The 27732-nt window shown below is 40.4% G+C and overlaps 1 protein-coding gene across 1 annotated transcript in view; it reads left to right on the forward strand.

The window, feature by feature from the left end:
* The first annotated feature begins 3930 nt into the window (after window positions 1–3930).
* Window positions 3931–27732, forward strand: part of RASGRF2 (Ras protein specific guanine nucleotide releasing factor 2) — a 234112-nt gene continuing 210310 nt past the window's right edge. The window contains exon 1 of the mRNA XM_065874125.1: window positions 3931–4218. Within this exon, the coding sequence (XP_065730197.1) occupies window positions 3931–4218 (288 nt within the window). The remainder of the gene's footprint in view (window positions 4219–27732) is intronic.

Below are 27732 nucleotides of genomic sequence, written 5' to 3' on the forward strand. Positions count from 1 at the left end.
CCTCATTGTCCAAACTGAATGGTTAGCATCTAACTTAACATCAAAGAAGCATGTGATCACTCCCTCTTTCTCTAAACACTTTCTTTACTTAGCTTCTGGGATACCATGCTCTCCAGGCCCTGCCTGCCTGATGCTTCTTCACTTTCTTGCGTGCTGTCCTCCTAACCTTTGAATAGTATTTGACCACAGAGCTCTCCTGGGATGTCTTCTCATGTGTGAATTAGGGATTTGGAAGAGCTATGGATTAGGTTCTATTCATGTAGAAGGAGGAGCTCCCCTACTCCACCTCCCCAACCTTAATAGCTTTGGACAACTCAGACGAAAATCCCTCTTTTCCTTCCTTCTTTCCTTCCTCCCTCCCTTCCTTCCTCCTTCCCTCTCTCCCTCCCTTCCTTTCTTGTCAAATTATCTGGAAATCATCTATCTCTACAAGTAGTAATTAGGGTTTCCAGATATGACAGTTCATCGCTAACTTTTTTTCTCTTAACTTGCCTAGAAAAAGTCAAAGAGGACACTCTCATCATTATCAGTGAGAAATGCACTGTTGTTCTCGAAAATCAATTTAAACGGGCCCTTTTGGGAAAGAGTCCATGAAATGCAAGAAGGAAAAATAATGAATTCATAGAAGAGCTTGTTTCCACCCACTTGGAACACAGTCCCTTTTGCCAGCCTGTTTGATCAGCTGGGAGGAAAAACATCCTCATTTACATAACCTCCGGGCCCTTTGTTTTTCAAGATGGCACCATTCCAGGGGTGCAGTTTCCATATGGATGAAGGAAGCTAAAAGTCCACAAATGCCCATCAGGCAGTCACTAGATATAGCTTCTCTAGAATGTGCAGGAAGTTTTGGTTGTTTCCGTCTCTTACAGTCTTACAGAATGATCTAATGTTTGCTAATGTGTGTGCCCTCTTTAATAATTCAGTGACCAAATATTAAATTAATTTGGGAAATATTTATGAATCGCATAGATACCTACTGCACATCAGCTCTCTTACTGGGTGGTGCAGATGTGCCTTGGAGGAACAGTTAGGTGAGAAGTGCCTAAACATTAAATCCTATTCCCAGTAGACTAAGCACCTAGGGGCAGTGGCAAAGTCTTTCCCCTATATCCTCTACATCACTTAAATATAGTGTTGAGGACATAAACAGGTGATCAATAAGTAGTCCTCCCAGTGAATTTCCATAATTAAAACCCATAATGGTCACCAGCCAAATTTTGGAAGAAATCAGAGTTCCTTTCTCTTGCTATCGGGGGGCATACGATGGCCACAACACCGTCCATGGTAGGAAGCGATGACACACCAGAGGCTGAGAAGAATACCTCTTGTGGTTCAAATCAAAGGATATTTGGGTAGACAGTAAGGATAAATAAGCACTGAAATTCGCCTCAACACCAGAGACATTGCTTATTGGGGAAAAAAGAAGTTTCACATCTGAAAAAACACAAGTGGTTAGGAGTTCTGAATACTCATTGCAAAATTGTTTTTGTACTGAATTCACACACTTAATGGTTTCCACTCAAAAATGGAGCTCATCAACCATACTGCTGTCAACTCGCTTATGGAGTTTAGATCACAGAGAAGGCAATGAAAAGCCTCCTGAGGCAATTGCCATCTTTTCTGCATCTAGAATCTGGCTCAAAACCTTGTCCACATTTACTTAGTGTCTCTATGCTTGTATCTCCTCTAAAGAACAATGCAAGCTCCCAGCTGAGTTAAACCCAAATCTGCAAAGCACTGTCCTTTAGATATTTAAAAATATGTAAAGGAAAATGACCACAGTGCTCATACTGTAATTTCAAATGGCAATTTCCCTATTGTATAGTTTTTAATAGTGATTTTTTTTTTTGAGGTAAAATGCAAACACTCAGCTGCTCAGTGAGGCAGGGTTAAAATATTCTGCAGAATCACAACTTACAGCAGAACCCCTGGACTACCAGTTAGTGAACTCACAACTAGTGGTACAAGACAGGTGTATTGTGGCAGATTCATGGCCCAGAAAAGGATTTTATTTTTATCATTATTATTTTGTCTTTAACAATAAACACGTTGACAAACCATTTTTATGATAAGTGACTAAGGGGACTAAAAAATGTATATAGCAGAATCAAACACTGGTACTCCCTGGAGTGTTCGCTAGCTTTCTCTCACAGCTGCTGTGCACCTCATTTCTTTTTCACTTATATTGTATACTAGGGGTCCTGGTTTTCTGGCTGAACCTGTGAGATTTACTTATCCAATGAATCCCAGTCCCAGCAAGGGTATCTAGTGAACCTATGACAACGTGGCCTCTGAGGAATCGATTCTGTCAGGGGCCACAAGTCTCCCTGTTTGGGTATTTTTTCCTGGTTGAAAACTCTGTGCTTAAAATTTAGTCTCTTTCATCTTAATCCTGAGAAATCACAGTCATTGACAGGGAACCAACAGCATCCGATGCCTTTCTGGGAACAGGAGAGTCACACTCGTTAACCTTCACCTCGAGTTTTAAATACAGCAGTGCAGGTACAGGTGGAAAAGTCAAGGTTGCCCGTTATGCAAAGCCATCCTGTGACTCCACCCACTGCCGTGGAAACACAGTCGCGGATGAGTGTGAGGATGTGGCAGGTGTGTTGTATGTGTCAGTGGGTTTGTGAAAGTGTATGAATTTGCATGAATGTGTATTTGTATGTTTGTGACTGCTTGTGTATGAATGTTATTTGTGTGTACTTTTGAGTGAATGTGTTCGTGCATTTGTGTGTTCATGTGTGTGTGTTCATGTATGTATATGATCATTTGTCTGTGAGAGTGTATGACCATGAATGTGTGAATATAAACGTGTTGTGTATGGGTGTGTATTTGTGTGCAGTTTGTATGGGTGTGGGTATGAATGTAAAAGTGTGCATGTGTCTATATTGTGTGCATGAGTTTGGTTGAACGTGTGGATGAGTGTATGATTTGCGTGTGTAAATGTGTGTGTTTGGGTGAGCGTGTTAGTGTGTGCATGTGTGTGGTTGCCTACGTGTGTATTTGTAAATGGGTTTGTATTTCTGTGTATAGGAATGCACGTTGTGGGTGTTATTTGTATACATGTGAGTGCATAATTTTCTGTGTGCTTAAGTATTGCGTTGTGTGTATTTGTGCGAATATATTTGTGTGTTTTGGAGTGTGTGGTGTCTGTGTATTTGTGTGTTCCTGTTTGTATGCGTGTGAGTGTGTAATTGTGCAAACGCAAGTGTTTGTGTTGGGACTGTGTGCACCCTGTGAGTGTGCATTTGCCTGTGTTTGTGAGTCTATATACTTGTGCGTATGTGTGTGTGTGCGCGTGCGATCGAGCGCGCGTGTGAGCGGGTGTGTGCGGTCGCCGCACGCCTCCACCTCTGCGCGAACCGCCCCTTCGCGGCCGGAGCAGAGGCAGCCGCCCGGCCGGCGGGCGAGGGAGGGACGCGCGCCGCGGTTAAGCGGGCTGCGCCGCCGTCACCGCCGCCGCGCTGACTTTGCCCTTTAAATCGGTCTCCAAGCCGATTACAGCTGATCTCCCACGTGACGTTTTACCTTCTGTCTCCCGGAGCGAGTTGCCCGAGGACAGTCCTCCACAGGCTGCGGCGCGTTGCGCCGCCCCAGCCCGCCGCGGCTCGGGCTCCCGCAACTTTGGGCAAAGCAACGGCCGGCCGGCTGTCCTCGCGGGGCCACTCTCCACGCGGGCGTCGGGGGCTCCGGGGGCTTCGCTCGGCCGGGAGGGCGGCGGTGGCGGAAGACAACGTGCCCCGACCACAGCCCGGCGCCCCTCGGACCCGCGCCGCGCCGCGCCGCGCCCGGAAGGCAGACGGCGTGCCCTGTGCGCGGCGCCCGGAAAGGGGGAGTCCTCCGCCGTCGGGAGCCGAGCGGGCGCGCCTTCGGACGAGCCGGCGGGAGATGGCCGCGAGGCAGGGCTGAGCCCGCAGCGCCCTCACCATGCAGAAGAGCGTGCGCTACAACGAGGGGCACGCTTTGTACCTGGCCTTCCTAGCCCGCAAAGAGGGCACCAAGCGCGGCTTCCTGAGCAAGAAGGCAACCGAGGCGAGTCGCTGGCACGAAAAGTGGTTCGCTCTCTACCAGAATGTGCTCTTCTACTTTGAGGGCGAGCAGAGCTGCCGCCCGGCGGGCATGTACCTCCTGGAGGGCTGCAGCTGCGAGCGGGCACTCGCGCCGCCCCGGGCCGGGGCCGGGCCGGGCGGCGCCCGGGACGCTCTGGATAAGCAGGTACCACGCGCCATCCCCTCCCCGTCTCCCTGCCTGCGGCCGCGGCAATACCCAGTTCTTCTAAGCCCAGAGGTCGAGGGCCCGATCCGACAGTGGGACCACCCTCCGAGATTTCGAGATTCCCCTGCGGCGTCTGTGGCAGGACAGCTCCCCTCCTCGGCCTCCCCATCTCCATCCCCGCCTTGTCGTGCATCTCCTTGTGATCCGTTGGAATAGGGGCTCGGCTTTATATTTTCCGAGACCCCGAAAGCTGTCGGGTCATTGCAGCTTCCTTGCTAACCTTACATTGCTTCTCTTCAACTTGTTCGGAAGGACTTAGTGTGGCGACGCGGGTTGACACCTGTTGGATTTAGATTGGCAAGACGGAACTAACTTATTTGTAAAAGTTTGGTTTCTCCGTCACCCAGCTAGTGAGTGTAGGTTTCTCTGCCTGCAGATGTTTGATCAATGGCTGTGCAGGGAACAAGCGGGGCTTCCAGGACTGACGGGCACTTTCTGTTGGTCACTTTCAATCTGTCTTTGTGGTTTATGTCAGTTTACTTTAACATTTGGCCTGCTGTGTCTAATTATGAAGGTAAATGTGTATCCGTTTCCCTCAGGATTAATATTTGGTACCCACATTCCTGCTATGTGTAAATATGCGGGCATTTTTAAAGAACGCTTCTGTATACTTTTAAGTGAATGCTTGAAAATGAATGTGACCTTTTTATTCTGGGTCATAATTTTATTAGTTTTGCTATGTTTTGCACTTAAGGAGGAAAAAATCCTCGAGATTTAGTAACTCCCGCCCCCCCCCCACCGCCTCCCATTCCTGCAAGTGCGAAATTTGTATTTTTTTCAATCACCATTTCTTATTAAAGTTAAAGCAGACTAATTTATGCTCCCAAATGTTCTCACTTTGCTTCTAGATCTCCACCTTGAAAAAAAGAGGCTGATGGTCTTTGTTGTTGCATAAAAAATTTTAGCAGCTTAATTTTCCATGTAAGTCAGGCCAAAGAGCTTCTACTGCAAATCCCCGAGGGCGGCTGTGAGAGGCGCTAGGGATGGAAAGATGAGTAAGATGCCTACATAACCCCTGGGGGCTCATAAAACAATGTGTAAAATTAAGAGGAGCTAAAACTAGATCAACCAGAAGTTTGATTTTTTTCACTGTGGTTTCACTATAAATCACTCAGACTTAACTGATTAAACTTGGTATAACACTTATACATCCAAAAATTTAAAAATATTCTCTTTGGTTTTTGAGGGCATGTTGAGAGTTCTTTGAAAAACTGATTTCCAATTTTGTAGATATAGATACTGGAAATATAAGTTTAAATTTCAAGTCAGGCATTTTAGAAATTAAACTGAGAGCAGGAGGAAGGGTTTTGAGGAAATAAGTAGAAACTTTTTTCAGGATCTATTTTTTTTTTCTTTTCCATTGTTGAGGTTTTTTTTTTTTTTTTAAGGCATGTGTTCCAAGGCCCATGGGAGCAAAAACCAGTACGTTTTTAAAGTGTTATTACGTCTATACTAAAATAGGGTACTTGAAATTATTCTGAAGATACATCATTGACTCAATTACAAATAATTTTTTCTTTTTGTGCTTCTAATAATATCAGGAGATAGCCACTTTTGTTATGAGCTGTGAGTGGGGAGTTGTTACCTGTTGCACCTTAACATGGTTGTCTGACCTGTTAACATATGAAAACCAAGATTTTTCTACTTGGAGAATATCCAGACTCTCATCTTCAGGACAATTTTCTTTATACTTTATAAAGAAATGTAACCTCCAAATAGTTTGACTTTCATGCCACTTTCTAATGGAAGTCCTAAAAAGGTCCCCTTACTAAGAATTTTTTCCTCTGTTTATCATCATACAAGTTATGAGTATTTCTCAATCATTTATACATCTCTTCGAGGTTAGAAATTAGAACCTTTGCTGTTTGTAGTAAAACTGAGATGTAGAGAAGCAAGCACTCCGAAATGGATTAGGGGTTGGATTGGGAAATCTGTCAGTTTGTCTTGTGTTAGACATACTTCTGTGACTTGGGTTGGCTTAGCAGGCTGATATTTTTTGTGTAACACTGTCTGTCTGGGTGTGTTTGAAGAATGAAGAAGAAACTGCAAAGATAAGAAAAAAAAAAGTTTACCTTAAATCTACAGTTTATGCAGTTGGTTCTCTTTCAGTTAATTTGTATTGCTAATGTGCTCACTTCTTCTCAGGCACCTAGACATGGTGGACCTGTGAAACGGGTGAGGTAGAGGGTGGATGTGAGGCGCTGAGCAGGGATCCTGTCAAGGTCTGCTTCTCCAAATATGCTTCTGGAACTTTCCACATATATGTCTCCATCAACCCCATAAACATACTTGAAGGTTAGGGCTTGAAACGGGATTTAGGGAGGCAGAATGGGTTTCCTCCACCATTTCTGTGTGACTTCTTAAAGGCAAATCTCTTAACATTTCCTCTGTTTTTTTCTATTAATGAAATCTGTTTTCAGATGTGTTAATAAAAATTAAGAGTTTGGCTAGGATGATTTCTGAGTTATCTTCCAATAGTGACATCTCCTCTTTCTAAGATTATAACAGAAAGTGTGAGCTTTTTGCTGTGCACAGGATGTGAAAGACAATTTCACAAGATTTAAAGATTATCAGTCTCTGTAATAAACACTGCATCTGAGTAGTTAAGGCCAAGCAGGTGATTGAAGTGCATATTCTGATAAATCCAGTCAGCAGATGTGCAAAACTATAGAAACATGACTGCTTGAGACAAAGACGTTCTTATCATTCATATTGGAGGGCGACACATTGTAATGACAGTGACAGTTGATGTAATTCTTGCTATAAAATGCCTCTAATCATTCTTGCCAGTTTAAATTCTGTTTCTCCTTCAAATAATTTAAAAATTCTAATTAACTGTGGTAAGTTATAAAAAGAAAACATTCATTGGTTTGCTTCTTCTAAATAATAATTCAAAGTAAGTTGGTTGACAAAAGAAAATAAAGGTTTTTTCCTTTTTTCTTCTTTCCTTCCATCTTTCCTCCCTTCCTCCCTCTCCTCCTTCCCTTCCTCCCTCCCTCCTTCCTTCCTTCCTTCCTTTCTTTGACCATTTTATCTTAAACTGTTTCCAGTTAAGAAGAAAAAAGAAAGGTATTTTTCACTTTCCAAATGTGCATAGGTTGAAGGAATATTTGCGTTGCTCCATTTTCTCAATAGTGTCCCAAGATTTCACTTTGGTAGGTCCTTGGGAGATTGCAAGGCTCTCTTATCAACCTTCTATAGCAGCTATTTCTTAGGGATAGTTATGGTGATATAATCAAAATGTGTTCAGTTACGGAAAATTTTAAGTGATATTCATTTTCTCGAAAATGTGTGTTGGTGGTACTTCTTTCTAAAAGAGCTCCATTTATGGAAAATGAAAAACTTACCTTTTGTTCCAGGTGAAGGTGTTTAAGGAGGAAGGGAATTTGTATGTACTAAGTACCTTCTATGTGCCAAGCTCAGTGTTATCTTCCATTATTGAATCTAACTTGAACCTCACTTCAGCTCTTGGAGACTGGTAATGTTCTTTCATTTTTACCTATGATAAGACTGAGGCTTAAAGAGTTTTAGGAGATGACCAAAGTCCAACTCTAGGTAAGAAGACTGAATAATCTTGAAGAGTGCCTTACTAAGGAGACTATTTAAATCCACTGAGGTTCAAGAAATTTCAAATTTGGGTGGAATAGGGGCCGGGGTTGTAGTATGTGAATCACTGTTTTGTTTATTCTTATTTCCCCTTAAAAACCATTTACAGGACACGTTCGATTCTTGAGAAATACAATTGCAGACCATTACGTTTTCAAAGAAAAATGAGATTTATGTTTAAACAGTTTTACATGGCATTCGTTTACTTCAGTAAGGAATCTTTAAAAATATTTGCTCTGAGGGTGAAAATACACATCCCAATTAGCCTGATCTGTTTAAGTGGTTGTATCTGTCTTGCCTGCTAGCAGGAGAGACATACAGGAACAAAGCCATCTTTACTCTTATTTTCCTGGGAATGTTAAGTGGTCTATTCAGCCTGATTTCAGTTGTTTCAGTGGGGGTGGGTGGAATATCTCCTTAGTTCTGGAGGTTTAAAGTAGTAGATACTTGTCATATTAGTGCTGAATTAAACATGTTGATTTAATTTTAAAGGGATTAAGGGTTATGTGATTTCTCCTGTCACCTCATTTCTAGCCAGTCATTTTAGCCTTCCAAACTTGTCCACCAGCAGAAGATTTTAATCATTTTATCAAATTAGGCAGAGCTGCACGTAAGCCCTGAAATATTTGTAGAGGGTGGGGAGTGTAGATCATGGGTTTTTGTTCCAGTTCATGTTGTTTAATTGAAATATAATAACAAACTCAGTGTTTCCTTTTCAGTGTTTGCTTATTGAACACAAATAAAGGGCAAACGGAATAAAAGTATTTGTTAAATCTTGTAAAACGTTTTAAAATGTAATTTAGGAAAGAAATGACTTATCACTTGAACTTTGTAATCATTCTTCCAATTTAGATTTAAATGAAGAAAAATAACCTATGGATTAGAAAAATATAGTTCTTTTAATTTTGACTACACACTAAACCTTACTATTTGTATTATTGTACTTATCATTAAGAATTCTACATAGAAAAATCCATTTTTGATGTGACAGATGTACATAAAAATGAATTTTTATTGGGACAAGTATTTTTCTGTGGGTTTTAATAAGTGAGCGCTGAATGTACTACTAAATGGTGGAAAATATTTGTAATGCGATAACAAATTTTTTACTTTCTTTCAGGAATTAAAAAATAGAGATATTTTTCTTTCATTGGATGATAAGTCCTAAAGCATGTACAATAAGCAAATGTTTCTGGTTTTAGCAAGCAAATATTAGTAGTTTGTTAAAACAGTTGTTGGTATTGCTGTTTGTTTAATGCAGATTATACTTTTTAGTTGACCTTGTCCGTATTTTTCAATAAATATGCATGCTACGTCAGTATAATTTTAATTTTGTAGAATAGAAAAAGCTAGTATTTAAGATTATTTTGTAATGAAATAAACCATATTGACAAGTAATATGGATTCACTCAGGTCTGAAATCCTAATTTCACAATTTTAAAGTAGCTTTATGTTTTTATGCCTGTTTATTTGTCCTATAAGAAAGGGATAGGGGCTTCCCTGGTGGCGCAGTGGTTGAGAGTCCGCCTGCCGATGCAGGGAACACGGGTTCGTGCCCCGGTCTGGGAGGATCCCACATGCCGCGGAGCGGCTGGGCCCGTGAGCCATGGCCGCTGAGCCTGCGCGTCCAGAGCCTGTGCTCCACAACGGTGAGAGGCCCGCGTACAGCACAAAAAAAAAAAAAAAAAAAAAAAAAAAGAAAGGGATATGTGTGTGTATGTTGTGTGTATGTTTATTGAGTTTATCTTCCATCATTAAATATTAAACATTTGTTATACAGTTATATATGTTGGAGTTTATAGGTTTTTATTTGTGTCATTAAGACATGTATTTCAAGACATGAGTTGTAAATCCAATCGGTGTACAGTTTGGGGTGCTTTAGTATACAGGACTAATGATTTTAAGTTAATCATGGTATAAATTCCTCTCTGAAATTAGTTTATCTTAATTCAAGACTATGTATAGTAAAATCTTAGTTAATATTGAAACAAAACTAGAAACGGTATTTGTTAGGTATCAATATAGCACTATGGTAAATGTTTGGTTACTGTATAATATTTGGCCATTATTCTAAAAATTAACCATTATTCCAGAATTATTCATTACATTTCAGTTGGTGTAATTTTCAAATATTAGCTGATTGTGAAGTTAGAAATACATTATTTTGGCTCCACCAAAGGGTATATTTTACCATTTTTGCCCAAGGAATTCAAATATGATTGTGTGTATATTTGGGGGGGAAAAAACCCAAACAGCAAGTTTTCCTTTTCCTTTTACTTGAGAAAACATTGGTATCATAAAGTGGAGCAAGGATGCAGAAAACACATGTTCTCACACTTTTCCTTTTTACTAGCACTGGAAAAACTTACTATTCACGAAAAATGAAGATTCAAATCATTTTTCTTAAAAGTCCTCATAGTGAATACAAAATGCTTCAAATATACTTTTAGGGAGACGGCAGAAAAAAAACCAAGTTTGAGTTGATCTGTGTTTATTTAAATAATATTTCTTTTCTTTTTTTTTTTTTTTGCGATACGCGGGCCTCTCACTGTTGTGGCCTCTACCTTTGCGGAGCACAGGCTCCGGACGCGCAGGCTCAGTGGCCATGGCTCACGGGCCCAGCCACTCCGAGGCATATGGGATCTTCCCGGACCGGGGCATGAACCCATGTCCCCTGCATCGGCAGGCGGACTCTCAACCACTGCGCCACCAGGGAAGCCCCCTATTTCTTTTCTTTTTGAACTGTAAAGGAAGAAATGAGAAAGTTGGGGAGGGCTGTATAAGTTACAGCATCAGAGTACAGTAAGTTAATGAAAAATAGAATTCTCATAAGGTCTGAGAAGATACAAATAAAACAACCTTAAGAAAAGCTATGCTTAAAAATAAAATTTATTGACCCTTTAGTGCTTCATTTTTTTAAATGTAGGCCATAATTTCTTTTATTAGCTCTTCCCATACTTACCATCGTGACATTGCTGAGACCAATGATGATGATGGAAGCAGCCAGGGATCTGAGGGACCCTGGTTACTGGTATTCGCATTCTTTTCAGGTTCCTAAAATGTTTTGTTTTGTCATTTTCTGATTTAATGTAGACAATGCCTGATTCATTTCCCGAACTGTATTTATGAACTCATGCCATTTGTGTGACTAATGTAAACAGGAGGGTTAGTGCTGTCAAATAGAGGGACGGCTGGAAAGCTAGGAGGTTTCCTGGGTTAGAAATGTGGGAATGGGGAGGTAGTAGCCTGGCCTAAGGCTCACTGTGGAGCATCATAACTCTTTACAGAAGGAGTCATAACAACATAATGTCAGTGATGCATAGGTATAGGAGGCCACTCATATCCAGTATGAATCTGCTTTCTTTTAAGTTTAAGAATATCACTTTCCAGGTCAGATGGTAGTATTGTGTATGGTTCCGTTCAGGAGTTAAACCGTGGGGGTTTCAGTCTCCACTCAGCTGCTTACCAGATACATGATGAGCAATTTCTCTTTCTAAGCCCGGACCCCTGCCTGTGTTGGGGATCACGATAGTACCTACATCATCCAGTTGTTGGGAGACTCATAGGCAACAGTCCATGCCAAGCTCTCAACACAGGGCCCAGCACATACGTAGCACATTTGTCAGCTGGTGTTTTTATTACTCCCTTTCTAATATAGTTCTTTTTTGATTTTCTTCTTGTTGCTTTCATTACTAGGGTCACTTAGGTGTTTTTTTTCCTTCCTTCCTCTTTAAAAAATACTTTTAATTTAACACAGACAAAATAGAACAGTTTAGGGAACACCAATATACTCATCGTAGAGCTTCAGCAATCTTCAGCTTTCTTGTTATCTCTGTTTTTCTCCACACATGCCTTTTTTGTTGTTGTTGTTGAACTATCTTAAAGCAAAGCCCAGACATCATTATTTCACTTGTAAATAAGGAAGTTTTTGGGTTTTGGCATAGCTCTTGTTTGGCGCTGAAGATTGTACTAGGTGTAGCTCTGAAAAGAATGATCCAGGAAATAGTTTGTAATGTGTTTCTCTTTTAATGTGTGTTACTGTAATTGTCATCATCTTTTTGTTTCTTTGATATCATTTTAAAGGAGAAAGCTTGAGACAGTAGTTGTGAGGACATAAAGGTAGTAGAATTAGCTTTTAAATAAGTTCCGGCATGTTAAATCCTAAAGAAAAATTTGAAATCAGTTTTTTTTTTTTTTTTTTTTTTTTGCTGTACGCGGGCCTCTCACTGTTGTGGCCTCTCCCGTTGCGGAGCACAGGCTCTGGACGTGCAGGCTCAGTGACCATGGCTCACGGGCCCAGCCACTCCACGGCATGTGGGATCTTCCCGGACCGGGGCATGAACCCGTGTCCCCTGCATCGGCAGGCGGACTCTCAACCACTGCGCCACCAGGGACGCCCTGAAATCAGTTTTTAACAATGATCATGGTGTAAAGGTATTTTCATGATTTGACCACACTCTAGAAGAAATTAAATTATTGGTGGTTCTGTTACTGAGGGATCGTCTTTTCTTTATTGAAGTCCATTTACCAAACTCTTCCAGCAGCTGGAAGAGTCTTGTTTAGAGTTGAGTGAGTGCTTTCTCCTCTGATGCCCTTGATGCTTCTCATCGCTCAGTATTTAGTATAGTTTTGCAACAATCAGGATGTCATCCGTAAATCAGTGTTTCATCCATCTTTCAGAATCAATTCTGAGACCCAACAGCAGGCAATGCTATTTTAAGGTAATTACTAAGGTTTCATTAATCAAGTGTGCAGTTTGCTTTCTCTAGTGTTGCTAAGCTTTTCTAGGGTGAGTTGGTCTCTGTCACATGATTATTTGCCTTAGGCTCTTTTTTTTTTTTTTTTTTCCGGTACGCGGGCCTCTCACTGTTGTGGCCTCTCCCTTTGCGGAGCACAGGCTCCGGATGCGAACGCTTAGCGGCCATGGCTCACGGGCCCAGCCGCTCCGCGGCATGTGGGATCTTCCTGGACCGGGGCATGAACCCCTCTCCCCTGCATCGGCAGGCGGACTCTCAACCACTGCGCCACCAGGGAAGCCCTTGCCTTAGGCTCTTTTGATTGCAAGGGAGAGATATGAACTCAAGTTGTCTTGAATAATGGGCACCTCTGTGTGTGGTGGGGGACAGCGGGAATATTGTAGGGCAATATAAGGGCAAGTACCGCTCTACATTTATTGTGACCTAGCTGTGCTTTGGACATTGGTACTGGCTAACATGTTTTTCAGTGCGTTTATGCGTCTTTGGTTACTTACTGCCTCTGTTTTCTCATAATTTCTGCTTCCCCTCCTTCAGGCTGCTGTGCCCCTCGTGATACTGACTCAACATATTGTGGCCCCTTTCTCTCTGCTTCTACTGCTTCAGTTCTCACTGCAGCATCGCTTATTCACTCAGTATATTCAAGCTCGTCTTTCTGTGAGAGAGAATCTGATCGACTCAGTTCACATTTTGGGGGCTAGACAAGACCACTGGTCTCTGACTGGTCCATAAATTGGCTGTCAAACAGCAGGGACTGTGGGTGAGGGATTTTCATGGAAAGTTTGGTGGGCGTGAGAGACATTATTATTGACATGTCCAGTGTATTCATCAAGCTAGTAAATATTATTTTCACCAACTAATATTTATGCATTTAAGCCACCTTCTTTTCCTTCAGTAGTAGCTGTACATCCTTACCTTATCAATAAGATCTTTCCAGTAAGGCAGTTTCTGTCCTCTGGTCCTGATAGGCCTCCTGTGTTGCTAAGGGTTCATGTTCATAATTTCTCTTTACTTTCTTAATACTTTAGTATCAAAAATTATTTGAATGTTGTTCTTTTAACAATAAGCATATTTTTCAAAGTATAGCATACATATAGAAAAGTGCACAAATCGTAAGTGTGCTGCTTCCTGAATTCTCACAAAGTGAATATATTTTTGTAAGCAGCATCCCGATCAAGCCATGGACATGATCAGCCCTCCAGAAACTAACCTCATGTCTATTCCTCTTCAATGCTCCTCCCCATGGGTAGCCACCATCCTTACTTCTAACATCATGGATTGCTTTTGCTTGTTTTTGAACTTTGCCATTGACTCATGCAATAAGTACTCTTCTGTGTCAGACTTCTTTCCCTCAACATCACATCTGTGAGATTCATCGATGTCTTTGGGTGTTGTGATTCATTCCTTTTCAGTTTCTTTGTAGTGTTCCACTGGATGAGTATACAACAGCTCCTTTACCCATTCTTTATCTGCTGTTGATGGAACACTTGGATTGTTTCCAGATTGAAGCTATTACAGATAATATGGCTATGGAAATTCTTGTACAGATATTTTGTGCACATACATGTATACATTTCTGTTCGGTATATACCTAGGAATGAACTTGTTGGTTCATAGGACTTACTTATATTCAACTTCAATAATTACTGCTAAACAGTTTTCTGAAATAGGTATATCAATTTATGTTCCCGCTAGCAGTGTATAAGAATTCCAGTTGCTCTACATTCTTGCTAATACTTGGTATTATCAGTCTTTTTAGTTTTAAGCATTCTAGTGGGTGTGTAGCAGTATCTCATTTTGGTTTTCATTTTCATTTCTTTGATAATTAGGTTGAACAGTTTTTCAGGTATTTCTTGACCATTTGATTGTTCTCTGTTTTGAAGTGCTTGTTCAACCTTTTGCCCATTTTTTAAAAAATTGAGTTGTCTTATTGATCTGTAGGAGTTTTAAAATATTAAGTTAAACTCTATGAATTGCCATTTTTGAATGTCAAAAATAATTGAACATCATCTTGTTCATCTTAGTGTATATGAAGACACAAGTCCTTTGTCAGTTATATGTATTGGAAATATTTTCTCCTACTCTGGTTTGCCTTTCTACTTTCTTACAGATGTCATTTGATGAAGAGAAGTTTAAAACTTTAATGTCGTATAAACTCTCTGTCTTTTTCTTTGTGGCATTTTTCTGCCCATGAAATGAATGGGGATGGGGACAGCATCCGGAGGTGCTTTGTGTAGAAGGTGCAGGAGCTGGGGCCTTCCCTTGCTGCTCTGTGGTCAAAGCAATCAAGTGCATCACAAAAGATGCAGCAGTAAGTAAAACAGAATGCACTTGCAGCAGCTTTGGACTGCCACACCAGGATGTTTTCCCTTTGGAGGAAGGCTCCAGGGGCAATTCAAAAAGACAAAATATCATAATGTTCTTTTCTCCCTCATACCTTCTAGGGTCTGAGGTGTTCCCTCCCCAGGTGTTGGGTTGTTGCTCTTCCTCTAGAGATGCATAGATGTATATGCACCAAAGACTTGTACAAGAATTTTCATAGCAGTGTTATTCACAAAACTGGGTGTCCCATTTCAGAAGCTCTAACTTCATTTTGTTTCTGGTCATCCCCAACTTGCACCTACACCTTTCATCTGGAAGGGTCAGGTGCAAGAGGGACAAGGTACTTTTATAAAACTTAACCAGAGTTAAGCTTGAATCCCTGACACCCCCTTTCAGCTCTGCTGCCACCTGTAGGTTGTGTCATCTAGGCTGGCCTGGGGGTGCTGTTAGGGAAAGAAAAATGCATCATGCCCAGCGCTGGTCAAGATAGAATCCTCAGTTTTCAAAATATATCTGTATAATGCCCTATAATTCTTCCCCTTTTGTCCTGATCATTACCCAGGAAGTGGCCAAGAAGGGATGACCCCTTTCTTGGAATACCTGCACTCACTGATCAAACTGCCTTACTAAAGTATATGGACCAGGAGGGAATGAGGGAGAAAGGGTTGGACAGTCAGTCCATTGTTGAGTATACAGATTAGTTTCAAGGGCCACAATGGTGTGACTGGAAACAGCTAACCAGTAACCTAAAAAAGTATCAACAGTGGTGAGGTAGCATTGCTAGTCCTGAGAGGGCTTTGAATGTCTGGTGTAGCCAATCTACCAGGAGTGGGAGGGGTTTCACCCCTTGTGACATGGCCTCTCCCATTGTGAGACAAATGGGTCAACTTTTGGCAGGCGTCACAAGTCTGCCCTGCAGTGGTAGCCTTCTGCATTAGAAACAGAGTCAGGCTCCAGCACAGCTTGATTCCAGTTGATTCCACAGCCCTTGATTCCACAGTCCTTCCTGTGGACATCTACATGACTGATCCATACAGTTCAGTCAGCAGACATGGATTGTTCCCAGGTTCATGTTTCCAAAGAAGTGTCTCTTTAATCTTACAGTCTATAGTTGTCCAAGTGGCAGACCAAACAGCTCTGCCATTGGCACCAGCCCAAAAGTCTGAGCCCTACCCTCTGACTGGAGCAACTACCTCTGCTTTTTCTTCTGCATAGCTGACACTGAGGCTGACTAGCCACAGCACCCCAATGGATACCATTGGGTCTCAGCTTAGCCAAACCATCAGTGAACCGGACCCAGATATTTAGGGAATTTCTGTGAATCAAGGACCCTATTGAGTCAGTGGCTTTGCCTCAGGTAGCAGAGCAGATAAAGTTCCCCACAGAGAGATACTTGCTACTTTTTAAAATGTAAAGCTGAGATGCTTCTGGGGCCAGACCAGCTACATTCTTGAATATACCTTTTCCATTGAACAAACAAGGTTTTAGCCGTTCCCACCTTGTTAGTTCTGGAGTCTGAGCTGATTCATCCAAAATGGGAATTTCAGGCTGGAGAGTTACAAGACCTCTATGGGTCAGTTTTGACAAGGACTCAGCTGTAAGCTAATGGTCACCTGCATACCTTGTAATTTTGTTTGGATGGTGGACATTGTGTGTGAAAAATCAAAGAGGTAATTTTAGGCTCTGCATGATGTGTTTTCCTTCAGAGAAGGTTTACTTTTGCTTTCTTGCAGGCATTAATGTGGGGTATTTTACACTAATCCATTCTGAGAATGAGCTGATGAAAGATAGGTTTCAGGTTTGTGAGAACACTATTCCAGTTTGTCCTAATTTCTGAAGTATAGCCTTTCCAAGGTCTTATCAGGAATTCTGGGTGTTTACATAACCCCTTCCTCCTTGGTCTCTTACATGCCCCATGGGGCTGCCAAAAACTCAGTGCTGATTTCCAGACTGTTAATTGCTGCTTTCTGCCTGATATCTTAGCCTCTTGGCTCTGTACTACTTAGAAATTGGCAAATTCCTGGAGTGGAACAACTTCAAAGACTGTCAGGCCCACTAGTTGACTTCCCTTCTCTAAGGTGTCTTTACTCCTTAGATACCTTAGACCTTAACAAGGTCCTGGCTGCCTTGTTATCTCACTGATGCTTTCAAATGGATTATTTTGCGTGTGTGTGTGTGTGTGTGTGTGTGTGTGTGTGTGTGTGTGTGTTGTGTGCAGCTTTTCTAATTGTTCTTAGTGTGTGTTGGAGTGGTAGGTGAGGGTCTGTAACAAGCAACCTGGTCATCACCACTTAGAAATGAGTTTTAATAGTGAGTCTAAACATGAGTGAAACTCCTTTCAAAGCAGTGGAAAAGTTATCTTTTTTCTTTTCTCTGGAAATTTATCTGTTAATTACTTCTAATTCAGTAATGATAAAATACTAAGAACTCAAACCACAACTAACCCTTATTTTATCAATTTAATTCAGAACATCTTTGAATATGGTGTTTTTGAAGAAAATAAAACAAAAAATTCGGGCTTCCCTGGTGGCGCAGTGGTTGAGAGTCTGCCTGCCAATGCAGGGGACACGGGTTCAAGCCCTGGTCTGGGAAGATCCCACATGCCACGGAGCAGCTGGGCCCGTGAGCTACAAATACTGAGCTCTGCGCGTCTGGAGCCTGTGCTCCGCAGCAAGAGAGGCCGCGATAGTGAGAGGCCCGCGCACCGCGATGAAGAGTGGCCCCCGCTTGCCACAACTAGAGAAAGCCCTCGCACAGAAACGAAGACCCAACACAGCCAAAAATAAATAAATGAATAAATAAATAAAAAAAACAAACAAAAAAAAAACAAAAAATTCATTTTGTAGTCGTAAGATTTTTTTACAGATGTTTATCTTTATACCACTACAGAGTGCTGAGGTGTATATTTTGAGGGTACCGCGGTATAAGTCCCATTTTACTCCTAACGTAGTAGATTTAGTTTAAACTTTTAGATTGTCTTCTCATATCTGATGTCTGTCTACCATCTATCTAACTATGTGTGTATGTATACCTGTCTATCTATCTATCATCTATCTATCTTAGTTGATGAGCGTTTAATTTAAAGCAGTCATCTTTCTCCAGGCATAAGTTAGCCCTTTTTTCTTGGAAAGTAGAACAAAGTAAAATTAGACTATTTTATTTAGGATACTAATTTGTTAGTATTTTATGAATATTGTTTTGTATTATACAATTGTAAGAGTTACCATTAAATGCTGATTTGGGATTAAAGAGCCAAGCACTTTACATATATTATCTCATTTAATCTTCACAACCATCCCGAGATATTGGTATCCTCTTTATTTTACAGATAAGAATACTGAGGCTTTAGTGGTTTAGTAATTCTCCCAGGGAAGAATTTAACTAAGTGGCAAACTTAGTTAATAGAGCCTAGTTTAGTGACTTAGCATTTGTTGATCTTGGCCCTCAACTAGGAGCTAGAAATATATAACCAGGAGGGAAAAGTTTTAGTCTTCAATCTCATTCTTCTCTGCCTTGGTACATTTGCAGTTTAGGTGGAAAACTTCTCAGTCTGATCTGATTCATAAAGCCCATAAAGTAAGTTATAGCTTCCACCCAAGGAAACTATATGTTATATATGTTATATGTCAACAGGCAAAGCTGTGGGCCCATATTTATCCAAGGGAAGCATTTGAACCCGTTTATGTAACCTCTATAATCTCTGTATGCTTGCCCCTGTGCTGATGTGGTGGAGAGTCGGGTGTTGGGGAACAGGTCAGTCTGTTTCCAAAGCATCCCTGTCTTTCTCCCGTGCTGCTGATTTCTAGCACAGGCTTCCTTCTTGGTGTCTGCTTAGCACCTTGAGGGGCCCAGTGTTGAAGATGTAGAAGACATAGCCCTCCCTGCCATTTCTGACCTTGTCTATGCTATGTCTCTTGACTCTGATAAGATCGCTTATGTTTTGAAGTGAGTCCACATCCTCAGTGCTTTGATTTATGCTCCTGCTTTTTGGCCACTAGGTCTAACTGGATTGTAGTCTCTCCTGACCCAGAGCAGCAAATACTGTTGTCTGAAACATTAGGCAACTGAGAATGGTACTTGCAACTTGTGCCATCAATGTCAATGTGAGCAAAGGAGAAGGCATTTATATGTACTCAGTCTTTGTGTTCCAGGCCAAAGTATCTTCTCGTATTTGTTTTGCTGGCAAATTTCACCTGTTGTCTCTGGAATTGTGCAGTCAAATGGTTGAACCGGAGCATCTTGTGATTCTAGTGCCTTAGCTGTAATTTCCTCTGTGAATGTTATTAATCCAAGTTCATTTTCCTCATGCCAGTTTAAGCTGAGACCATCCTTCTTCCTGTTCTCCTGCCATGTCCTTGTCTCACAGCGCTGAAGATGCAATGGCATGCCATCTGGTTAAACAGTACAGAATGCCCAGTACATTGAGGTGAAGTTCCCGAGTTCAAGTTCTAGATTCACCTTTAACAATGTATGGATTCTGAGGCTTAACCGTTTCCTCATCTGGAAAATGGGCATGATAATTCCTACCTTGTAAAGAAAGTGGGAATATTAAATTAATTGAGGCAATCTATATGAAAAGTGTTTTGTAAACTAAAATGCTACAAGAATATTACTTTTAAATTCTTTACAATTATATTTTTTCATTTAAGTGAGGGCCGTTTAAACAGCAGATTAATTGAAAGTTTGCTTACTGCAGGTGTGTGTTCTGTTCATTTTATCCATTTGGAGAAGCAGACGGCTTCTCTGACTAGTTTGTCGGCATCTTTGTGAGCCCAAGGTTCTTAAGTTCTATGGAGAATATCTAGTGGATGACAAATTCCTCAAGAAATAGTTGGAAGATTACTTTTACTAAGTGCAGGAGAATATTACCTAAATAGATCAGTGAAGAAAATTTTTTTTGTCATTTAGATACTTTCTGTTGTATAGATCCTTCTGACTGTAATAAATATTAAATATAGTAAAGTGAGATTAATAGGTAGTTTTTTCTGAAGAAAAATGTAGCTAAATTGGTATTTGTGCTTTAAAAGTTCTGTTTTTTACAGAGAGTGTTTAAAATGTATACTGAAAGATAAATAAATCCACAGCTTACATATTTTTCTCCCTTTTGGTATAAATTGCCATGTAAACAGAACATTTTTATTTTTATTATTTTTTGTTGGTTGTCCTAACTTTTGAAAAAAAATTTTATTGGTGTATAGTTGATTTGCAATGTTGTGTTAATTTTAGGTGTACAGCAAAGTGAATCAGATATATATATATCTGAATATATATATATATTCTTTTCAGATTCTTTTTCCATATATGTTATTACAGAATATTGAGTAGAGTTCCCTGTCCTATACAGTAGGTCCTTGTTAGTTATCTGTTTTATATATAGTAGCGTGTATAAGTTAATCCTAACTTCCTAATTTAGCAGAACATTTTTAAAGCAATTTTAATTCATAAAAGTAATGCTTCTGGGGATCTAAAGTACACCATGGGGACTTCCCTGGTGGCGCAGTGGTTAAGAATCCGCCTGCCAATGCAGGGGACACGGGTTCGAGCCCTGGTCCAGGAAGATCCCACAGGCTGCAGAGCAACTAAGCCCGTGCGCCACAACTACTGAGCCTGTGCTCTAGAGCCCGTGAGCCCCAACTACTGAGCCCATGCGCCTAGGGTCTGTGCTCTGCAGCAAGAGAAGCCACCGCAATTAGGAGCCCACGCACTGCAATGAAGAGTAGTCCCTGCTCGCAGCAACTAGAGAAAGCCTGCCTGCAGCAATGAAGACCCAACACAGCCAAAAATAAATAAATAAATAAAGTACACAATGGTGACTATACGATACAGTATTGTATACTTGAAATTAACTATGAGAGTAGATCTAAAATGTTCTCACCATGCGCATGCGTGCACACACACACACCCCACAGACACAGTGGTTACTATGTGAAGTGATGGATTTGTTAGCTAACCTTATGGTAATCATTTCACAACACATAATATATCAAATCATCACATACACTTTAAACTTACACAATGTTATTTGTCAGTTGTATCTCAATAAAACTGGGGAAAGAAAGGAAATCAGTGAATGGATATAGATAGTATATATTTTCTGATTCCATGAATTATGTATAGAAGTGATTTGTTATTCTTGAACCATTGTAGCCTAAGTGGATACCAGTCAAAATACCTGCATTCTTATTCCAGTTCTTTGAGAGAATAATTAAGGCATATATAATTTCTTGAACATTTGGTCAGGGATAAAAAACAGAGCTTGTTTGTTTGTAAATAATTGAGTGTAAAGGTCTGAGGTTTATGATCTTGAAACTGTCTTGCTAGTGTCTCAGACACTAGCTCATGAACCCAAATAGACCTCTACATTAACTAATATCTAATCTTCTATTTTTATGCAGTTGCTATAGAAATTTAAATTATTATTATTAATTAAAAATTAAATGATATAGGTGTGTAACTCTAGCTTTCAAAATGCATTCACATATATTATCCATTTGATTTCTTCATAACTCTATATTACTTGTGTTTCCTTTACAATTTCTAACTTTTTAGGCACATTATTAAACTTATTAATGAATTATAAAATTCATTCACTCAAAAAAGGAGTAATGTTTTTGTGTAAAATTTGAAACTCAGAGAACTGAAAAATAAGAAAATTAAAATTTCCTGAAATCCCATTCCTCAGAAAAAATTATGTATTGAATTGTTGGAGGATTTCCTTCAAGAGTTTTTTTTCAGTGTATGAATATAATAAATAGACATTTTTAAAGTGGAACATAATCAAGATCATATTTTATGTATGTAGAGTTTTGGATCTTGATCTTTTTAAATTGAATATTGTGAACATTTTGTTTGCCAGTAAATATCTTTGAAAACATTATTTTAAATTACTGTACAGCATTCTTTGTCCCACAGTTGTAAACATTCTTCTGCTGTTGGATCTTTAGGTTGTTTTAATATTATAAAGTTTTGCTTTGGTATAGTAAGTAATGCTGCAGTGAACATCAGGATGACATTTGTGAACAAATTGTCAGGGCAGGTGGAGGCATATGCAAACAAATTAACAAATAAAAAAGCAGGAAGTGATAGGCAGCCTTTTAAACTCTGACCATAAGGGTATTTTCCCCAACTTCTCCACCTTAATTAAAAGCTGTTTTCTCTAATAAATGCCCCACTTGCATTTCAAGGTCGTTTTGTAACTGGTTAAAAACCCAACAGAAAATGTGAATTTCTGGAATGGAAGTACAATCTCATCTGTGAGTAAAATATAGAAACAAATATGGTCAAATATGGTAGTCTAATTTTGGGAAATAAAGCTATAGACCTATGAATGATTTTTGGTGGGATTTACTTTTCCTAGGGGGTGTTTGTTATGATTAGTTAGAGTGCCTAGGATCATGATAAGTGAGTTCCATTTGAATGCATAAAGTAGAAATGCCTAAAATCACCGTATTCCATTGATTTTAAGCATATTTGGAGTATAATGTTTTACATTTTCTGAAATTAGAATGTGTTTCCTATCAATGTGCATATTTGGTTGATGTGGTAATCCTTTTCCTATAAACTTTTACTAATTTATGTTGATTTTATAATACTATTATAGACACAAAGAAAAGTGGGAGGTTTCAGACTAAGATACTTGACATTTGTGTTTTCAGTGCTCTTTGCTCTATGTGTTTTTTTTTTTTTTTTTTGCGGTACGCGGGTCTCTCACTGTTGTGGCCTCTCCCGTTGCAGAGCACAGGCTCCGGACGCGCAGGCTCAGCGGCCATGGCTCATGGGCCCAGCCGCTCCACGGCATGTGGAATCTTCCTGGACCGGGGCACGAACCCGTGTCCCCTGCATCGGCAGGTGGACTCTCAACCACTGCACCACCAGGGAAGCCCTATGTGGTTTTTTTAAAAGAATTTTTAAAAAATTAATTTATTTATTTTTGGCTGTGTCGGGTCTTAGTTGTGGCACACGGGATCCTTTGTTGCAGTGCACGGGCTTCTCTCTAGTTGTGGCTCACGGGCTCCAGACTGCGCAGGCTTAGTAGTTGCGGTGTGGGATCTTAGTTCCCTGAGCAAGGATTGAACCGGCATCCCCTGCATTGCAAGATGGATTCTTAACCACTGGACCACCAGGGAAGTCCCTGCTCTATGTGTATTTGCAGGAGTATAGAGGTATATGGATGTCTATATGATATCATATGCTGGGGGCCTTTGACTTTTTTTTTTTAACATCTTTATTGGGGTATAATTGCTTTACAATGGTGTGTTAGTTTCTGCTTTATAACAAAGTGAATCAGTTGACCTTTTGATAATAATTAAATATAAGGATAGGGAATATCATGACCATGTGAGAAAGAGGAAAATACAGTGCTTGGTTTTTGAAGTGCTTAACTCTAACCTTATCTTGGTTGTTATCTCTTCCTGCAGCCCCTCTAAGCCACACGATCTTTGATTACTAAAATTCAAGATGTTGCTTCTCCATACAACTGCACAATTATCAACTTTTTTGGCAGTGAGTCTTCATTTTACATATTTTTCCATTGTGGTTAGAGAATGGCAAATTTGACTGATATTTCTAGCCCATCCTTAAATTGGATTGTGTTAATCACCTTTTGTGATTTAAAAAGACCAGAACAAAACAATGAAACCCTCCCTGGTTAGGATACTCATTCTTTCCTACCTTTAATGTTGTTAACATTCCCTCTTTGGGCTTATTCTTATCCTTTCCACTGAGAACATCTCTCATATTCCTGGTGTCCCACCAGCCCACCCCCATCATGCCTCTCCCTGTGGCGTTTGATAATGAGAATAATTTTGGCCCCAAACAGAACTTCTGAAAGAATGCCATTGATCTTCTTATGTCCCTTATTTTAAAACTTGTACACTGCTGTGAGTTTAAATAAATGGGCTTTCTGGTTTTGTTGTTTAGACAAAACATTAATATATTTATTCTTATTGAGGTATAGTTAATTTACAATGTGTTAGTTTCAAGTGTATAGCAAAGTGATTCAGTTATATATATATGTGTGTGTGTGTGAGATATATATATATATATATATATATATATATATATATATATTCTTTTTCAGACTCTTTTCCACTGTAGGTTATTACAAGATATTGAGTATAGTTCCCAGTGCTATATAGTAGGTCATTTTTATTTACCTATTTTGTATATAGTAGTGTGTATATGTTAATCCCAACCTCCTAATTTATCTGCCCCCTTTCCACCCACTATCCCGTTTGGTAACCATAAATTTGTCTTCTGGGCTTCCCTGGTGGTGCAGTGGTTGAGAGTCCACCTGCCGATGCAGGGGACACGGGTTCGTGCCCCGGTCCAGGAAGATCCCACATGCCGTGGAGCGGCTGGGCCTGTGAGCCATGGCCGCTGAGCCTGCGCGTCCGGAGCCTGTGCTCCACAACAGGAGAGGCTACAACAGTGAGAGACCCGCATACCGCAAAAAAAAAAAAAAAAAAAAAAATTTGTCTTCTATGTATGTGAGTCTATTTCTGTTTTGTAAATAAGTTCATTTGTATCATTTTTTTAGATTCCACAAATAAGTGATATCATATGATATTTGTCTTTCCCTCTTTGACTTACTTCACTTAATATGATAATCTCTAGGTCCATCCATGTTGCTGCAAATGGCATTACTTCATTCTTTTTTATGGCTGAGTAATATTCCATTGTATGTACATGTACCACATCTTCTTTATCCATTCATCTATTGATGGACACTTAGGTTGCTAGATGAAACATTTTATTTGAAGATTATTTTAGGGTCCTGGAAGGCAAGTGTGTTTGGAGGCTCTCTGTCACATTGAATAAAGGAGGAAACTCCATTGCCTTTTCACCTGGCAGTCTTGTTGGCTAGCGAAGTAGGATGCTTCCAGAGAGTCCACTCACCACACCCCCTGCGCACCCAGTTCCCAAATTTCTCAGGAGTGCTGCTCATGACATCAGAGTTAAACCCAACCAAGTGTTTCCTAGATACTTTCTAATCTCTTTTGCACATTTGTCTAAAAGTTAAAGTTTTGGAGCTGTGTTTTTATATATCAGTAGTGTTACTGTAGTCCCAATACACCAACACTATTTACTTACACTAGTTACAAAGTGAAAACCTTCCATTTTTCTTAAAAGATTTTTTTGATGTGGACCATTTTTCAAGTCTCTATTGAATTTGTTACAGTACTGCTTCTGTTTTATGATTTGTTTTTTTGGCGGCAAGGCATGTGGGATCTTAGCTCCCTGACCAGGGATTGAACCCACACCCCCTGCACTGGAAGGTGAAGTCTTAACCACTGGACCGCCAGGGAGGTCCCTGCTATTTTAGATTTTATTAAGACTTGTTTTTGTTATTGTTCATACTGTTTGGCTTAATTGATATCACAGCATGGGTTCCAAGTTTTCTAGGACAATCTTGATCTAAAATATTCTATCTCTGTGGTCCCATGAAAGCATTTGGGTTTTCAGATCATGAGGTCATGATTTGCTTTGGAAATTACAGTACCTGTACTTCCTGATAGCTTTGAAAAAATTTATGAAACACTGGTTAGACTCTTAAATGGCATTCTCAGCAGTACATATGGTACAGCTGAGATGGAAAAGAGACTCATACAGCAAGAGTTGTATTTGTTGTTACTGAAGCTTGTGAATGCACGTGCGTGTGTGTGTGTAAGAGGTATCCCAGACAGTTCCTTTCTCCTTCTAAAAAGTGCTTTTTTAAAACAAAGTTTCTAGTTTCAATGGGAAAATTACAATATTAAATTTGTCTTCAGAGAACAATTACTTAAGGGATAAAGTGTGTCATAAAGGGAAATAGAAGTTTGACCATGAATTAATTCACTAGCACTGGGGCATTACAGTGATGTGACTCATGCTATAAAATGATAAATCAGGACAAGGGTTAGATTGGCTTTTCTGCCCATGAAGGCTTTAATGTATATTCTCACCTCAGGTGTCTTTAGGAGGCCTGAATGTCCTCACAAGCCAGATCCCCCTGCATCAGAGCCCAGGCACTTCATTCGTTCCTTTTTTCACCAAGCAGGTTTTGAGCATTTGCTGCAAAGTACTGTACTGAGGCCTATGAATGAAGTTTCAGGTCTAGTCCCTGATCCTGAAAGTGCCTGTCTAGAGGGGAAGGTAGGTGGTGTATTTGAAGGAGTTCTCTGAGGATGTGTGAGGCTTACTAAAGGCCGTATGTGATCAGGGGGCGAGGAAGACCTTTCTGGCTTTGTGGCCAGAGAGGGTTGCAGGCACATCTGAAGTCCTTGGTCCTTGACAGAGGAACCAAGTTTAACTGGTAGGAAGAAGGAAAAGCTAAGTTCACTTTGGCTTAAGCTGGGACATTTGGGTTCAAGCTGGGAGTAACATTTGGGCAAGACCAGAAAAGCAGATGGGGCAGACCACACTCATTTGCTTATAAGTTGTGGAGAGACTTGGAGGGACACCAGTGTGGGGAAGGGAGAGGCAGGGGAGAGTTGAAAAGGCAATCTGGCATGGTGTTCGTGGAAAATGGAACAAGGAAAGATGGGAGCCTGAGAAAGAACCTAGGAATTTTGTTCTATTATTAATAAGGTTTACTGTGAGGAATTTTTCCTGATATCAAACGGGGCTTTACAAAATTAGATCAGAGCAGTATCTCTCAAAGAGAGCCATGTGTTATGAGAAATATCCACTTGTGTGCCTTGGTGTTTATCACTTGTTAAAATGGATTCACACCAGAAAAGTGTGGGAGAAAGCTGAGTTATCCAAAGTGAAGCACGTTTCTTCATGACAGGATTTCTCAGAATCTTTACTATGCAAATGGCCTTGTTAATTCTCCCTTACTTGATAGTCTGTTCTAGAACCAAGGTAGGCTGGCACAGTGAGCCGCAGAGACCAAGCTGTGGCACGCCTCTGGGCCTCTGTTCCTCCTCTGGCCTACTTTGGTTGCCAGCACGTTGGGGTCTTCACTGTGGCAAATGCAGGGCACCGGATGGTGGAATCTCTGTCTAGGAATCTCAGCTGCTGAGTCTCTTCTGTTCTAGCCGGCTGTCCAAGTGGCAACGACCTGGGTACTTAGAAGGAGACAGGGGCTCACTGGAATCCAGGTTACAGTGTCAGCAGTGTCCTTGTCTTCCTTTGGGCCAGTTGTTTTCAGCTTGAAAATGTTTCCAGTTGAGGGCACTTGGGTGCAAAGCTGCTCACCACTCTGGATGGGCCACCCAGGCAAAAGGTGCTATTTAAGTACTTACACAATATCCTCAATTTTGCCTCTTGGCCTGCAAAGCCTAAAATAATTACTATCTGGCCCTTTACAGAAAAAGCTTGCCTATCCATTGTGGTAGCCACCAGTCCTATGTGGCTTATAAGCACTTAGAATGTAGCTAGACTGAATTGAGATGTGCTATAAATATTTACACTTACACATTCTGGCATTTGAAGACTTGGTACCAAAAAAAAGAAGATAAAACATCTCAATAATTCTTTTTTTATTTGATCAGATGGTGAAAGGATATTTTAGATGCACTGGGTCAGATAAAATGTATTGTTAAAATTAGTTTCACCTCTTTCTCTTTCCTTTTTTCCATGCGGCCACTAGCAAATTTAAAATTACATGTGTGGCTTGCATTTAAGATGTACATTATATTTCTGTTGTATAGTGCTGACTATAGCATAGCACCCAAGTTTATTGCCCACAGAGCTCTTTCTTTAAGGAGTCTCTTAAATAAACCTAGTTGGTTTCTCTTGGGGCACAAGTTGAGCAAACAGAGCCCTAAGCATATTCTAGTTTGAGGGT

The sequence above is a fragment of the Phocoena phocoena genome, chromosome 3, assembly GCF_963924675.1.
Source record: "Phocoena phocoena chromosome 3, mPhoPho1.1, whole genome shotgun sequence".
Lineage (NCBI taxonomy): Eukaryota > Metazoa > Chordata > Mammalia > Artiodactyla > Phocoenidae > Phocoena > Phocoena phocoena.